Source organism: Poecilia reticulata, linkage group LG9 (assembly GCF_000633615.1).
Source record: "Poecilia reticulata strain Guanapo linkage group LG9, Guppy_female_1.0+MT, whole genome shotgun sequence".
NCBI classification, from domain to species: Eukaryota; Metazoa; Chordata; class Actinopteri; order Cyprinodontiformes; family Poeciliidae; genus Poecilia; species Poecilia reticulata.
The window spans coordinates 4,055,059-4,071,607 of NC_024339.1; the positions used below are offsets into that span (position 1 = coordinate 4,055,059).

General features: G+C 38.3%; 2 protein-coding genes across 2 annotated transcripts in view; one reads left to right on the top strand and one right to left on the bottom strand.

Moving 5' to 3' along the window:
- The window catches only part of LOC103469642 (E3 ubiquitin-protein ligase DTX3L-like), a 23,684-nt gene extending 9,981 nt beyond the window's left edge, over positions 1-13,703 (top strand). The window contains exons 2-4 of the mRNA XM_008417425.2: positions 3,921-4,907; positions 12,865-13,082; positions 13,403-13,703. Of these exons, the coding sequence (XP_008415647.1) occupies positions 3,921-4,907; positions 12,865-13,082; positions 13,403-13,472 (1,275 nt within the window). The 3' untranslated portion in view covers positions 13,473-13,703. The remainder of the gene's footprint in view (positions 1-3,920; positions 4,908-12,864; positions 13,083-13,402) is intronic.
- zbtb26 (zinc finger and BTB domain containing 26) overlaps positions 1-16,549 on the bottom strand; it is a 1,115,122-nt gene that overhangs the window by 829,544 nt on the left and 269,029 nt on the right. The gene's annotated exons all lie outside the window — the stretch shown is intronic.

Below are 16,549 nucleotides of genomic sequence, written 5' to 3' on the forward strand. Positions count from 1 at the left end.
TATCCATTCTCTCCTCTTCTCCAATAACTTTTTGAAATAAAAAGCACCTGTTTCCAAATTCTCAAAAAATATTATGTGTGATAGCATACTAGACATTTCCTTAATCCAGTAATGTCATATTTTACATTAGAACGGGATTTACCAAAAAGTTTATACTCTGATCTTTTCAGGAAGTCTTTATTTTTTTGCCCTGCTATCGGCCAGCTTCCCTCCTCCTCCTTTATGCGAAATGAAAAATTATAAATGCACACAACGTGTTGGAAACCTGTGTTTGTTGACTGACTTTTATTTGTCAGGCTTACGAGACAAAAGCTGAAAAAAGATCGATTCACTTCGCGTTTAAAATAACACAAAACAGCGTAAAAAGACCTCCACACAAGACCTCGTTTATTTATGTATGTATTTTTATTTTGATAGCTGCCGATTAAACTGAAAGTTACAACAGTGACGTGATCATATGAGTGGTTTTACCGAGAAATCGATCAGAAGCGCCGTGAATATGGTCAGATCCGCCGGATCCACKTCTCTGGCTGCTATGCGCGCTCCCGACACAGGGGGAACAGATTTTCTCAGGGGAACAGAATTTCTCACAAGACCGGCTGCTAATGAGGCAATGAAGCTTCATGCTGCTTTGCCACATAGAGACCAAGCACGCTGTGCTCAAGTAACACACCTCGAGTGTTATTGTCTCATCACTCCCAGATGGGACCGTCTCGTTGCAGAGAAACAAGCTTAGGGCTCCTGTTAGTCAGTATCGTGAGTTAAAATTTTCACGAAAGTAAAATGTTCGTTTTTTGTGGCGCTTCTGTATTTTATTTTGAAGGGGTATTTAAACGTTACCATAGCGACCAAAGTCAGAGAGCGTTTGGGCAGTGGTCGAGAGGAGATGAGTAGAGATTGTGAGTCTTAAGTCTGGTTTGAACGGCATAAGAATTGTCGGCCGATTCTCCAAACCTCTGTGACCACAGAGCTGATAAAAGAACAACAGGTTCGATCGKTTCGTGTCTCCAAGGCAGGAGCAACACGAACCGATTCCASTCACGAACATCCCGATTCCAGAGGATAATCCAGTAAAACCTCCCAACATAGCGGGAATTTAGAATAACCAAACACGGATGACGATGTAGAAGCAACAGTGAGTCATTTTAAGAGATAAAAGACGTAACAAAAAGAAAAGGCGGTGGATGAAAGACGACGGTAGCAGCCGCTGTATTTGCTGCTCTACGATTTGGAGGTGACTGTGTTTTTTCATAGTTAACATTTTTAACTGAATAAACATAATAATGACCTTTAGATTTAATAATAAACATTTCCACATATCATCTCCGATATCTACAGGACTCTCAGTTGCGGGATATGTCAGCTGTTTGGGATTCCCCTCTGTTCTTACGTCACCGCAATTTCTGATTGGCTACCTGTCACATTCAACAGGTTGTATTCTCGTTCCTCCGCTCCCCCCCGGGCCGCAACAAAATTTCCAAGTCTTGACTGGTCCGCACTAATAAAAAGGTTGGGAACCACTGCTTTAGCACATGCTAGTAGCAACACGAAGGATCAGCACTTTTACTGTTACAGTTACCTTTCGGAAACTACCGTAATCAGTTCTGTTAAATCTAATCTTGGCAATTTTTTCTTTTTCAACCCTAATAAATGTGATATTCAATTGACCTGTTATGACTCAAATTTTGGGTGTCCGCCCCCCGCTGCTGCTGTTGCATCGGTGTTGGAGCGCCAGAGATATCTGCGGCTTAGATGTGTATGTTTACTGGTTTAAAAAAAAACTTTGGGGTTGTGGCTTATAGTCCAGTGCGGCTCATAGTTCGTAAAATACAGACTATAATCCTTCCTGGATTTATTCTGTGAAGAACCCAGAGAGGGTTATTTGGTTATTATTTCATTAATAGTGTTATTTATTTCCTGACTTTTGTTATGTGAAGAACCCAGAGACGGTTATTTGATTGTGCTTTCTGGAAAACAATATATATTTTACATTTAGGCAGTCCTGCAATCATCACATTTTTTCTGTTACAAACTGACTCCGGCCCCCCACCAGATAAGGGAAAAGTTATGTGGCCCTCACAGAAAAAAGTTTGGGGACCCCTGCACTAAACCATAAATGCAGATGGAGGTCCAATGATCCTACCTGTCATTGGTTCTTATCCAACCTGGCGCTTTAAGAAGCAGACCTGGATTAACTGGTGACACTTTCAGAATCTGTTTGAGGGAAGATTTCAACCGACTTCCAATGGAAAAGTAAATAAGTCAATTGTTTTTTCATCGTCTCTTATGGTTGAATGTTAATGTCACTTGATGAAAAGAATAAAGATGTTTAGTTAAATTATGAGGAAAAAATATCAACAATAAAGAATAACACTTCTACATAGATCTGCCATGTCTTCTGTAAATGAACTAGAAAATGAGATACAACATAGCCAGTCGATCTTTTTAAACATTTTATTTTAAATTATATGTCTCTTCAACATTTATGTTGGCTTTCAGGGATTATTATTTGCTTTGAGATCTGTTTATGGCATCTTGAGATCTATTTTGATCTTCCCTCAGGTTCAACCTCTGAACCGACACATAAGTCAGGACAAGTTCTGTGTAATGTAGATGTTTTGGTGGTTTTGGAAATTAATTTTTAAAAAAGCAACATACAATATTAGACCAATAAAAGTCTTTCTAATTAGTTATTCTTGACATCTTAATTGGTGTCTTAGGGAATCGAATAGTATTTTTGCAAAGATTTGTAGTTCTTTAAGCTTATTGCATTGTTTATTTCCTGGCTTGGTTAAAGGGTCCTAAAAAGCCACTCCCACTGAAACATCTGTCTCTCCCAGGTGCCACCACCAGTTAATTCGTAACACCGGCATAAGATCCCACACATCTTGTTTGTACCAACTCTCCATCATCATCCTATTATACCCTATTCCTGGAAACGGATACCAGCTGAATTCTAATATAGTCCCTGTTAGATAGAACTCTTTACATTATAAGGATGCTCGGGCTGCAAATTTGTATTTTTAGAGAATTTACAGATAAATGAATAAAACCTAGGCATTTTAATTTTGTTTTAATTCAAATCACTAAACTGGCCTGCCTGCAGGCCAGACCTGTCTCCCATTGAAAATGTGTTGCTCATTATGAAGCGCAAAATACCATAACTGAAACCAGAGACTGCTGAACAACTGAAGTTGTACATGCACCAAGAATAAAAAAGAATTCCACTTAAAACTTCAACCGTTAGTGTCCCCAGTTCCGAAACGCTTATTGATTGCTAAAAGGAAAGATGATGTAAACAAGTCCCGGTCCCAACTTTTTTGGATTGTTTTGCAGGCATCAAATTCTAAATAAGTGAATATTTCCAAAAAATAAAAATAAAGCTTATCCATTTGAGCACTACATATCATGTCTTTGATGTCAATTCAATTAAATATTGGTTGAAAAGGATTTGCAAATAATTGTATTCTGTTTTTGTTTATACTTTACACAATGTCCTAATGTCATTGGAATTCTGGTTGTACTTATGGTGAAATTCTTTGTTGGAAACTCTTTTTTACTTTTTTTTGAAGTAGTGACTAAAAAAAACTATGCATAGCTGACCATGAACATAAATAAAACCCAGATAGCTTGAACCTGCTTTGTGATGTCTGACACCTGGTCAGGTAAAAGGACTGGTCTGAAATGCAGTCAAACAAAATAAAAATGACTTGAACTTGAAGTCATGAGAAAATCTGTCTTTGTCAGTCATAAAAACAGAAGTGGAGTTCATTTTATCTTGGATCTAAATATGATCTCCTAAAAAACTGAATAGGTTTTAATATACTTTGTGACCGGCATAGGTAGTCAAACAACACTGTATGTTATACTTTATTTTTCTGGACTTATTAAATGACTTAAACTGTTTTGTTCTGTTGCAGATTATCACAGACATTACTCTGATCATTGATGAAGAGATGATTGGAGACATAAATGTTAAAAAGTGGATTAATGATAACTACTGCCCTGAGAAAACTGCGTCCTGTTATAGAGTGTTCAGTAGAGACTTTAATAAGGTGCAGCAGCTCGTAAAGCGACTGTCAGGACATCTTTCTAGTCCTGGAACACAAGGACAGACTGCTCCTCCAACTCCCTGTGCTGCAACATGTTCAGTACCTGTGAACAGAGTTGTGATGGAATACATAAAAAAAAAATATGACGAAAAACTAAAGAAAATTCTAGGCCATTTTGTCATTGAGTTCAAAGCAGCAAACAGTGACCCCCATAGCACAGTACAGGTTAACTTCAGAGCCCCAAGAAAACCAGCTTACTCTTCTGACAGGGTGCATCTGGATTTTGTGAGGCAGAGGTTCATCATTTTCTACCAGAGAACTGCCTCTGACCTGCAACTAATATCTCTTCATGTGACTCCACATCAAGCTGAGGATCTGCAGAGAAAGTTTCCTCTCCTGTTTTTTAAATCAGGCTCCAGCAAAGACACAGCAGTCTGTGGACCTTTTGCACATGTTCAAAAACTGAAAGAGTTTATTTCTCAAAATCCAAAGGGTTCAGGCAACAGTCCAGTTAAAAGGGATCCAGCAAGAAGTCAAAGCTATAAATCATCTGCTCCTTCACCCAAACTAAGTAAACCTCCTGGCAACGAGACATGTCCAATTTGTATGGAGCCAATCCCACCAGAGAAGAAAAAGGCCCTGCAGTGCATGCATTCCTTCTGCAAAGACTGTCTCCAAAGAGCCTTTGACTACAAACCTGTTTGTCCTATCTGTGGGGAGGTGTACGGGACCTTGAAGGGGACACAGCCTGATGGAGGGACAATGGACATCAGGACATCCTCTGCCTCCTTACCTGGATATGAGAGACATGGAACATTAGTCATCCATTATCACATTCCAAGTGGAATTCAAAAGGTAAGAGCAAAGCTGCACTCATCAAAGTTCATCATCTCCCAAAGACTTTGTCTTTGGGAGATGATGAAGTGTGTCTGTTGTTGCTTTGGTATCCCATCAAAACAAGTTTGCAAACACAGCTGAAGATGCACTTCTTTGACAGAGGATTAAGGCCAGACTATGAGAATAAAGTGTCATAGTCTTTATATTATGAGAATATATTCTCACAATATTCTCTGAATATTATGAGAATATATAATTAATATTCACAGAAAAAAGGCGTCTCGATACTTAAGATCTGAAATGACCAGCTTTCTTCAAAATAGACATAATTACTTGGATAATGACTTTAAAGTCCTTGTACTGATAATATTTTTTACTAACATGTTAAAATGTCCTTACTTTTAAAACTGATACCAATGTATAACTTCACAAGATGCTCCACACTCCCAATTTTAATAAAGCAGAAAAACTGCTTTTAGATAAATAGATAGATAAATCTTTATTGTCATTGTCACAAGAACAACGAAATTTAAAAATTGCCGTAAGTCAGTGCATATGCTAAAAAAAAGAAAACTTGTGTCACACTTTACATGTACTGTAAGAAATACATAACAAGTAGGTGATAAAATAAAACTAATAAATAAGAATAACCACATTCTCACACACATCATTCATAATGATTAATGGTTATTTGATTGCATTTAGTTTTGTTATTGCTGTAGGATAAAAACTGTCTCTGAATCGGTTAGTTCTTGTTCTGATTGCTCTGTATCGTCTGCCTGAAGGCATCAGTGTAAACAGAGAATATCCGGGGTGAGAAGTGTCCTTTGTGATGAGTTGTGCCTTTTTTAGACAGCGGTCACTGTGCAAGTCCTCCAGTGAGGGGAGAGAACAGCCAATGATTTTTTTGGGCTGTATTCACAACCCTTTGTAGAGCTTTCCTTTGAGCCGCAGTGCTGTTGTTATACCATACGCAGATACAGTAAGTCAGTATGCTGTCTATGGAGCACCTGTAAAAGGACACCAGCAGTTTCTCCTTGATGTTGTTCTTCCTGAGAACCCTCAGGAAGTAAAGTCTTTGCTGGGCCTTTTTTATCAGCTCGAAGGTGTTCACGTTCCATGTGAGGCCCTGCTCAATGTGGACCCCCAGAAAACGAAAGTCAGCTACCCTTTCCACACATTTTCCCCCAATGTGTAGTGGTTTGATGTCCGTTCTTTTCCTCCTGTAATCTATTATGAGTTCTTTTGTCTTTGTGCTGTTGAGGAGCAGATTGTTCTCCCTGCACCACACTGACAGCCGCTCCACCTCATCTCTATAGGTGGAGCTCTATATGTGTGAGCTTCCATAAAAATAAAATTTTATTTGGCTAATTTTACGACTTTATTCTCTTAACAAGACTTCATTCTCATGATTTCAAAAAAATTCTCTTGGTGTGGTCCTAATACTCATTTGTACACGTCAAAGGTTATTATTTCTGTTTATGGGTCCATCAACAACTTTATTCTTAATCAGAAAACCATTCCAATTCCACTCTGCTAAAGATCAGTTTGATCTTTATACCAAATCTATTTTAGGTGTACACTCGTACAATAAGTACGTAAGTTGTAGTTTTGAGGATTAATTTTATTGTTGAACAACTCCAGGGCTCTTGGTTAATCCAAAATGTTAATAACCTCTCAAACCTGAATATTTAAGAAAGTAAAACTGAGATTTTGGCTTTGTTAGGACAACATCTATGTGTGAACGATTTGAGTGCAGAATTATGCAACTGATTTAAGAATGAAAACTTTCCCATCTCACTCTTTTATTGTCATCCATTAAAGTGAGAATAATAAACACAACTCAAAATTGACAAGCATTTCTAATATTTAAAAAATATGTCAGTGACCAATATAGCCACCTTTCTTTTCATTAACAGTTGTAAGCCTTCCATTCAAGGAGTCTGTTGGTTTCTTGAACTGTTGATGATCAACTTTTCATGCAGCAGCAATGACAGCCTCCCAGACACTGTTCAGAGATGTGAACTGTTTTCATTCACCATAAATCTCTTGTTTAAGAAGGGCCCACAAGTTCTCAAGGAGATTTAGGTCTGGTGAGGGAGGGGTCACTTCATTATTCTTTCATCATTTAATGCTTTTACTGGTAGTCACATAGTGGAGTATTTTCATGCTTGATGGAGCATTGTCTTGCATAACAATCATGGTTCTCTTGAAAGATGCAAACTTTTTCCTGTACCACTGCTTTAAGAAAGTATTTTCTAAAAACTGGCAGCAGGGAAGGGAGTTGATTTTGAGACCATTTTCAAACTGAAAACAAGCTCATCTTTAATAATACCAGCCCATATCAGTACCTACCTCCACCTTGTTGGTGTTTGATGCGAAGTGGAGCTCTGTGCCCATTACTGATCCAGCCACAGACCCATCCATCTGATCCGTCAAGAGTCACTCTCATCTCATCAGTCCATAAAACTTTTGAAAAATCCATCTTCAGATCTGTCTTGGCTCAGTCTTGGCGTTTCAACTTATGTCTTGTTCAGTGGTGGTCTGGTTTCAGTCTTCCTTACTGTGCCCATGTCTCTGAGCTCTGAACATCTTGTATGTCTGGGTACTCCAGGTATGTTGCAGTTCTGGAATATGACAACACTGGAAGATAATGGGCTCCTGGCAGCTTCACGTTTGATTTTTCTCAAATCTTTATCAGTTAATTTATGTTTTTATTCTCAACTTGTTTCTTGAAACCCTATTGACTATTTGCAGAAAAAACTTTTGATGGTTCTGTGATCACTCCCCAATGTCTTAGCAGTTTCAAGAGTGCCGCTTCCCTCTAAAAGACTTTTTACAATTTTGGACTTTACAGAGTAACTTAAATCTCTTTTATTGGCCAATTTTGCCAGAAGAAAAGAAGCTGCTTAATACCCAGATAGCACACAATGTTAAATCAATGTTGAAAAATAGTTAGAATCGTTGAGTTTTGGTTGAAGTCGACAAATGACGATGCATCGACCATCAAACAATCATCCAATCAAACCGTTGAAACTGTGTCAATGAATCAATGTTGTTTTGTCGTTGAAATCTAATGACTGAAATGCCGAGGTCTGATAAATGGTTAATTTTTGGTTGAAGTCGACAAATGATGGTGGATCAACTATAAAACACACTCTAAAAAGAAAATAGTTGAACCAACTAAATTGAATTGTTTCTGTAGGTAACAAGCAATTCAATTAAGTTTATCCAACTGAATTTATTAAGTTTATCCAACTTAATTTACTAAGTTTAACCAATTCAATATATTATAATCATCCAACTCAATTTAATTTATTTTTAACAAATTTATTAAGTATGTTTAAGATAACAGATTTAAGTCAGTCTTACTCAAATCATTTAGTTTACTTCGAAAATGGTAAATAAACTTGCATAGCACTTTTCCAGTCATTTTGACCACTGAAAGTGCTTTACACTAGAGTCACATTCACACATTTATTTAATGCACAGATCAGTTGGGGTTAAGTGCCCAGGGATCATATTGACATGTGGCAGGAGGGAGCTGGAATTGAACTGTCAACCTTCTGATCACAAGACAACTGCTCTACCCACAGAGCAACGGTGGCYAACCAGGGAATCTGTCCCTGGTTAGCTTTAGTCATTGTGTCAGACGAGGGATCCAAATGTGGTATCAAACTTAATTATTTCAAGTAAAGTCAAAGTGAATCCAGTGTGTTTCAGCACTGGTCCTCCAAGCCCTGCAAGTTTTAGGTATTTCCCTAATTCGGCAAACATGATTTTAATTGATGTCTGATTAACAGGGTTTTGCTGAAATTGAAAACACACAGGTCAGTTTGCCTTGAGGACAAGGTTTGGGGAAGAACTCGTAACCTAAATGTTCAATCAACGTAAGCTGATTTTCACACCCCTCTACACACACCCCTTTCCCCCCACCACCCACCCCTCACCTGGGCCCATCTACCCCTCAATCTCCTCCCCCTTTCCACTCTCCTCCCCTCCTCCTTGGGCTCCAGGTGAAACAATTTTAATTTTAGGTGAGGGTTTTAAATTTTCACATTTTATTTTGTTAAAGATTTTTTTCGCTCTAGTGGCCTTTATTTGATAGTTAATTGACAAGAAAGGGGGAAGTCATACAGCAAAGGTTGCCAAGGTCGGGAATCGAACCTGCAGGGGTGGGCAACTCCAGGCGTCGAGGGCCGGTCTTCTGCAACTTTTGGATGCGTTTCTACTTCAACACACCTGAGTCAAATAATAAGGTCGTTAGCAGGACTCTGGAGAACCTGCCTGAACAGAGGAGGTGATTCAGCTATTGAATCACCTCCTCAATAGCTGAGGGATGTCTCCCTCTACCAGGGATGTCTCCCTGGTAGACATCCCTGGTAGAGGGATGGTAAAACAGGGATGTCTCCCTGCTCTACCAGGGAGACATTAAGAGTTGCAAGGACACCGGCCCTCGAGGACCAGGATTGCCCACCCATGTGTGCAATCTGTGCAGTTTGTTGCACCCCTCATCACCTCCTCATCTCCCCCTACTCACACCCACTTGCTCCTCYCAGCCTTCCCCTTTTTACCCCCTCTCATCCCTTCTTCCCTCCCCCCATCCTTGAGCTCTGGGTCAGAACATTTTATTACTAAGTGGGGGTTAATCATGTTTCAAATTACGCACTACATGTTGAGAACATTGGGTTGTGATTCCTTTATGTACATTTTCTTACTTGTCTGTAAATATTATTACTGACTGTGCATAATGTGTTGACACGAAAACATCTACAAGTCTCTACTAGGAGTTGTACAGTCTGACTCCCCCTTTTTACACTAGTGTTTTGTCCCAACCAAACAGCCATTTTGCTGCTGGCTTGTTTGCAACCGGCTTCTGAATTGAATTCTCCTCTGAGCAGTTTTATGGTAAGTTTCTCAATATTACTTTGATCTTAAATGTATTTATTGAAAAAATAAGGGCATTGTTTTGTGCCCATAGTAATCCTGATTATTTTGGGGCAAAACAGATATTTTTAATAATTGAGGTCATATCTCATTTTGTAGTATTTTCATCCTGCCCAGCGCTCCAGGCCTAAGTATGAAATCCTGCGAGATTTTGTGAGATTTGAGTTTTTAAAATAGAGTGGGGGCTTATTGTTTGGTCTGGGAGAGCATGTGGTGGACAAGGAAGTGTAAGGCTGGCTGCTCCAGGTAGGCTTTAAATTGTTGTGATAGTAATCACTTGTTTTTCATTTTTTATTATGATGTGCTTAGGGACGTGCTTAAACGTGTCTCTGTTCCAGAACAACTGAGTTAGATGATTGCATGACAGTCTGCAGCCATCAAGAAGTGCAGAAGGTTGTTAATCATCCACAGATTCCATCCAGGTGAGGCAGAAAAGAAACACTTAAAACATGTGAGGCAGGTGAAACACTGAACTAAACCTGCTAATGGCTGATTCAGTCTGTTGATTCTTGGGTTGGTAACTGGTTAAACTAAACTAAACTGAACTGGACTATTATTACTGGTGTGGGATCTTTATCAGCACGTGAACATTTTGTAATGAATTTAATAAACTTATTTGAAAATATTTGTAGTTGATTGAAGATTAACCAGCTATTTTATGGAAGTTTATTCTGTATAAATTATAAATAATTTTTCCAACTACAGTATAAATCACCTTTTGCTCCATTTATCTGTCTCTGGTGTGTTAAATAAACCCTGATCCTCCCTGAGTTTTATCTTTAGGTTTTCTGATAAACAGCCTTTATTTTAAATATTTATTCCCTCATTTTAACATGAGTGCAGCATCATAAATCCTACACTAGACTGCAGCTTCATAGGTAAATGTAGTTGTATACGTAAACATTAAGATGAATATTAATGAACAATTAAGATAAATATTAACAGTGAGTGTACATGGGGAACTATATGGTTTGTATTTGTTCTCAGACCTGTAACCAGTACACTGTTCAATCTTTCAATGTCTTTCAGAACTTTTCAAATGTTTATCATCTTTCTAACCGGCACCTTCCTCACTTTTATTTTTGTGTTTTTCAGCCGTTGCTCTGCAGTTTGACCAAAAGCTGACTCTTGAAGACTGCAGTAAAACTGTCAAGAAGTGGCTTCATTACAAGCCAGAATGAGGAAGACATCGCAAGGAATCAGTGACGCCAGCCAGAGTGAAACTGGGGTTACCACAACTTGTACCGTTTCCCTGGTTCATACAGTACAAAGCTTAACCTCATGGACTCTGTTCTTCTGTGGACAATAGACTGTTATTCTGACAGTCAAAATGGAGTCAAATATGTTTAAATATCTGTCCCTCTTTTCTTAAATAAAATGTTATATCAAACCTATGTTGTCATTTTTAAACTTTTGTACACAGTTTCTTCAACACCAGTGAAGAAACTTTTAGTGGTATGTTACTTCAGACCTAAAAATGTACATAAATCCTTAGCTTTCATTCAATATGAAATCAACCCAAATCTGCATGTAGAACCACATTCAGATGAAGGTTGAATCAACATTGTTTCCTGACTAATTCAATGTAAAATCAACTGAAATGTGTCCAGATCCTCGTTCAGATGATGGTTAAATCAACATTGATTCCTGACTGATTCAATGTAGAATCAACACAAATATGCATGCAGATCCACAGTCAAATGAGTGTTGAATCAACATTGATTCAATGTAAAATAAACAGAAATATGTGTGCAGAACCACATTCAGATGGTTGAATCAATGTTGATCCCTAACTGATTCAATGCAATATCAACATAAATATGCATGTAAATTGACATACAAATGATGGTTGAATCAACATTGATATAATGTCAGTTATGGTTGAAACCCAAACGTTGATTCAACATACAAGTCACCGACCACTTTCAATGTTGTTTCAATGTTAGCGTTCAACGTTGATTCAATGTTTCTGGCTGACATTGATTCAATGTTGTTTCAATCATTTTGTGCTATCTGGGTAATTAGGCAGATAGCTGGTGGGTGTTGATTTCCTTAGGCCCCACCCTCCCTCATTAAACAAATACACATCAGCTGATGTGTTCATATTCAATAAGCATTCAAGTTTATACAAATGAAGTTTGAAAGTATGCATAAAAATTCTGATATAACTTACCTAATAATTGTGCACACAGTGTATTGTCTGAAGTTTGCGCATACTTTCTATAATTATTCAGTATAATTACGTACTAATTTACTGATTTATTCAATTATTTTCCAGAGTACATTAATTCTACTTAAAGCAACCTTTTTTAAGGTTTAACCCTATAACATAAAGAAGCTAGATTTTTAGGATCTAGATGCACCAAGTAACTACTTCATGAAGTTAACCATACTATTTAATTTATGGTTATTTGTTGATGCTCTGATTAAACTAATTATGAAGAAAATTATCTAAAGTAACATTCCTGACAATACTACTATTTCTTTTAAGGTTGACAAAACGTCATGTTACAATAAATCAGATTATTTTCATATCACAATTCTGATTTATTTATTATTTCTTTACAATAATCAAACCATATGATAAATGCCCATCCTTAGATAAAACTTGTATTGCAAAACTAAAAATACTACTAGAATATGGGAGTGTGAGATTACGTTTAAATGTTCCAAGTAATAGTGATTCCATTTCCCAAAGCACGCTCCCTGAGCATTATCTCTGTCATAAGGACTTAGATTTGGAAACAACAGTGAAAGTCCATCCAGTTGGCCAAATTATTGGCAAGAAGAGTTTGAATTCACCCGATCAATCCTTTGCTTACATGCATCCATAATAATTTCACATGAATGTCTGTGCATGTGCAGCTTTAATCCCGAGAAAGCAATTTTCTGTATCTGTTACAAATAATTTTGCTCCTTAAGGACAGTTAGCCTGCTGATATACAGAGGTATTAGGAAGTAGTAGCTTTTATCTGGGCACAATCACATGACATCTTGAGATGACTTTTAAAATAAAAATCTTTTGCAGGAGGAGCATCCAAACCCTGGTCAACCATTCGAAGGTGCATCCCGAACCGCCTACCTTCCAGACTCCTTTGAAGGAAGGAAAGTCCTGGAACTGCTCAGGAAAGCCTTTAATCAGAGGCTCATCTTCACTATTGGTCAATCCAGCACCAGTGGCAGGAACAATATGGTGACTTGGAATGATATTCACCACAAGACATCAGTGCATGGAGGACCAACTTCGTAAGGACTGCTTATGGCCTTATATTACATATTTATTAATTACTTAATGAGCTTTTAATGACCTTCGACCATAAATCATTTGGTGTACAGGACTTAATAACCATAGGCACAGACTTAGTGGCGTTCCTCAAAGTAAATTCCCTGAGTAAGTTGTGGTCAGTAGTGGTCAGGATGTTTCATAAGCTACTATCTTAAAAATATCATAAATAAAAAATGAAAACAAAGCTGACGTATCCAAGTGGTAATAGATGTGACCTAGAGTCTGATTATTGGAGGTTGACACTAGCACCAAGCTGATGGATTTGTTTTCCTGTTTGCAGCTATGGATACCCAGATCCTGATTACCTCAACCGAGTCCAAGAAGAGCTAAAAGCCAAAGGCATTAAATAGGAATAAATTTAAGGTCTTGAAATTGATTAAAGCAAAGGTAACATTTTACCAGCATAGAAAGAGCCATGTACAATAACCTCACTGCTTAACATATTAAACATGTGATGTAATTCCAGAATTGTCAGTATATTTACATTATTCTTGAATGTATTCTGTTATTTCAGCTGCATTTTGTGCTTTTTTAGAGTCATTTCTGTTGATCAAGTTATTAATAGAAACTGTACATCTACACTGTCTTTCCTAATTAATTGAAATGTATTCAGTCTAATATTTCTGATAAAATTATCTTAAAGGACTGGTTCTCAATCCCAGTCCTCAGGAACCACCATGCATGTTTCAGGTGTATGGTAACAATACTTGAATGATGAACAGGCTTCTGGCATGCAAAGAGGTTATGGAGTCATTTGAATCAGGTTTTCTGGAACCGAGACATATCTAAAACATGCAGGGCAGGTGGACCAGAAGACCAGGATTGAGAAACACTCTAATAAAGCATGGCAACATCTTTTCTGGGTTCAAATCCTTGGCAAGCAAGGATGATTGATAATCCTAGTTATTAAACAATTCAGTCAAGTTCAGGTTATTATTCAAATTAGCTTAAAAATTATCTAAGAAAACCCAGAAGATTGCATCGAGTCATTGATTTGCAGCATTTACTCCCCCTAAAGAAGCACATAGCAACAGACGAAAGTCACTTGCATTGAGTCATGGACCTTTCAGCAATCCCTCATTCTCAGCATTCAGGCTTAGTGGAAACGGCCATCTGCCACGACCGCCTGGAGGTTTAAAGTAATGTTAAATCTACTCTGTCTTTTCTAATTAATTGAAATGTATTCAGTCTAATATTTCTGATGAAATTATCTTAAAGGACTGGTTCTCAATCCCAGTCCTCAGGAACCACTACCTTGCTAATGCAAGTGATAAAATAGACCCGAAACATCTCTTTGTTCATGCAAGTGAATACACATGCTGGGTTATTTAAAGATGGGTTTAATGGTTCATTTTCAGATTTTGCAAATAAAGTGCATATTTCAACATCAGTGGGAAAATACATCCGATATTTCCTCAAAACAATGAGGAACACTGCTGGACCAAACATAATTCATCACCTAAATTTACAAGCATGTGCTATTATCTTTCAGCTAGTAACAAGTTATTTAACTCCAGCTGATGCAATGACTAGCTTCTCATTTGGGCACATCGAGGAAGTGGAGAGGCAGGTGAACTGATGCCTAGTGCCTACTGTCATGCCCCAGGAGGCAGTGCTGTGATATGGGGTTGCTGCAGTTGGTCAGGTCTGGCAACATGTGTTGCCAGACCTGAATATACCATCATCAATGGATTCCATAGAGCATGAGACATCATACTTGCACATAGATCAACCTCCACAGAATCTGGATCTTAACCATAATCAGGGTTTCCCCAGAAAACCTCACTGCTATGTGCTAAGCCCAGTGCTCAGGGCGTATATTGTATTATTGTATTATGTTGACAGGACATGTAAAAATATTACTGGGTAATTATGTTACTGGAAGACATTGCTAATAATGCTTAAGCCCACAACTATAGTCCAGTTTTTAACTGCCTTTTTGGATGATGTATACATTTTTTCTTGAAATATGGTTTGGATGATGCATATATTTGTGAGCAAATTGCAGCCTATGTTTTTTGCATTTTTCGGTCCGTAGGGTTGTACATGATGGAGCATAGACATGAAGTCCTTCAGCTTTCAGCATGTGCTTCACTGTGGAAGCTTAAATCTCACTACTTGCTGGCTCCAAGATTTGTGGCAGGTCTTTTCAAATCCATCAAGGATTTTTCCTCCACTTCTTTCAAAAATATAGGTGCCAAATATGGTGGCACCCATTGACAGTTTACTCTTTCTGCCACAAGATGGCATTACTACTGTACCTTTAATTGAAGGAAAAAAAATCTGAATTGAGCCAAGGGATGCCCAAGTAATCTTACTACAGGTCCTTCTAAAAAAATTAGCATATTGTGATAAAGTTCATTATTTTCCATAATGTAATAATAAAAATTAAACTGTCATATATTTTAGGTTCATTGCACACCAACTTAAATATTTCAGGTCTTTTAGTGTTTTAATACTGATAATTTTGGCATACAGCTCATGAAAACCCAAAATTCCTATCTCAAAAAATGTGCATGTCATGAAAAGGTTCTCTGAACGAGCAGTTAACTTATTCATCTGAATCAACAAAGTAACTCTAAACACCTGCAAAAGATTCCTGAGGCTTTTAAAAACTCCCAGCCTGGTTCATTACTCAAAACCGCAATCATGGGTAAGACTGCGGACCTGACTGCTGTCCAGAAGACCATCATTGATGCCCTCAAACAAGAGGGTAAGACACGGAAAGAAATTTCTGAACAAATAGGCTGTTCTCAGAGTGCTGTATCAAGGCACCTCAGTGGGAAGTCTGTGGGAAGGAAAAAATGTGGCAGAAAACGCTGCACAACGAGAAGAGGTGACCGGACCCTGAGGAAGATTGTGGAGAAGGGCCGATTCCAGACCTTGGGAGACCTGCGGAAGCAGTGGACTGAGTCTGGAGTAGAAACATCCAGAGCCACCATGCACAGGCGTGTGCAGGAAATGGGCTACAGGTGCCGCATTCCCCAGGTCAAGCCACTTTTGAACCAAAAACAGCGGCAGAGGCACCTGACCTGGGCTACCTGTTGCTCAGTGGCCCAAAGTACTTTTTTCGGATGAATGCAAATTTTGCGTTTCATTCATAAATCAAGGTGCCAGAGTCTGGAGGAAGACTCGGGAGAAGGAAATGCCAAAATGCCAGAAGTCCAGTGTCAAGTACCCACAGTCAGTGATGGTCTGGGGAGCCATGTCAGCTGCTGGTGTTGGTCCACTGTGTTTTATCAAGCTCAGGATCAATGCAGCAGCTATCAGAAGATTTTGGAGCACTTCATGCTTCCATCTGCTGAAAAGCTTTATGGAGATTCAGATTTCATTTTTCAGCACGACCTGGCACCTGCTCTCAGTGCCAAAACCACTGGTAAATGGTTTACTGACCATTGGTTTACTATTACTTAGCTCAATTGGCCTG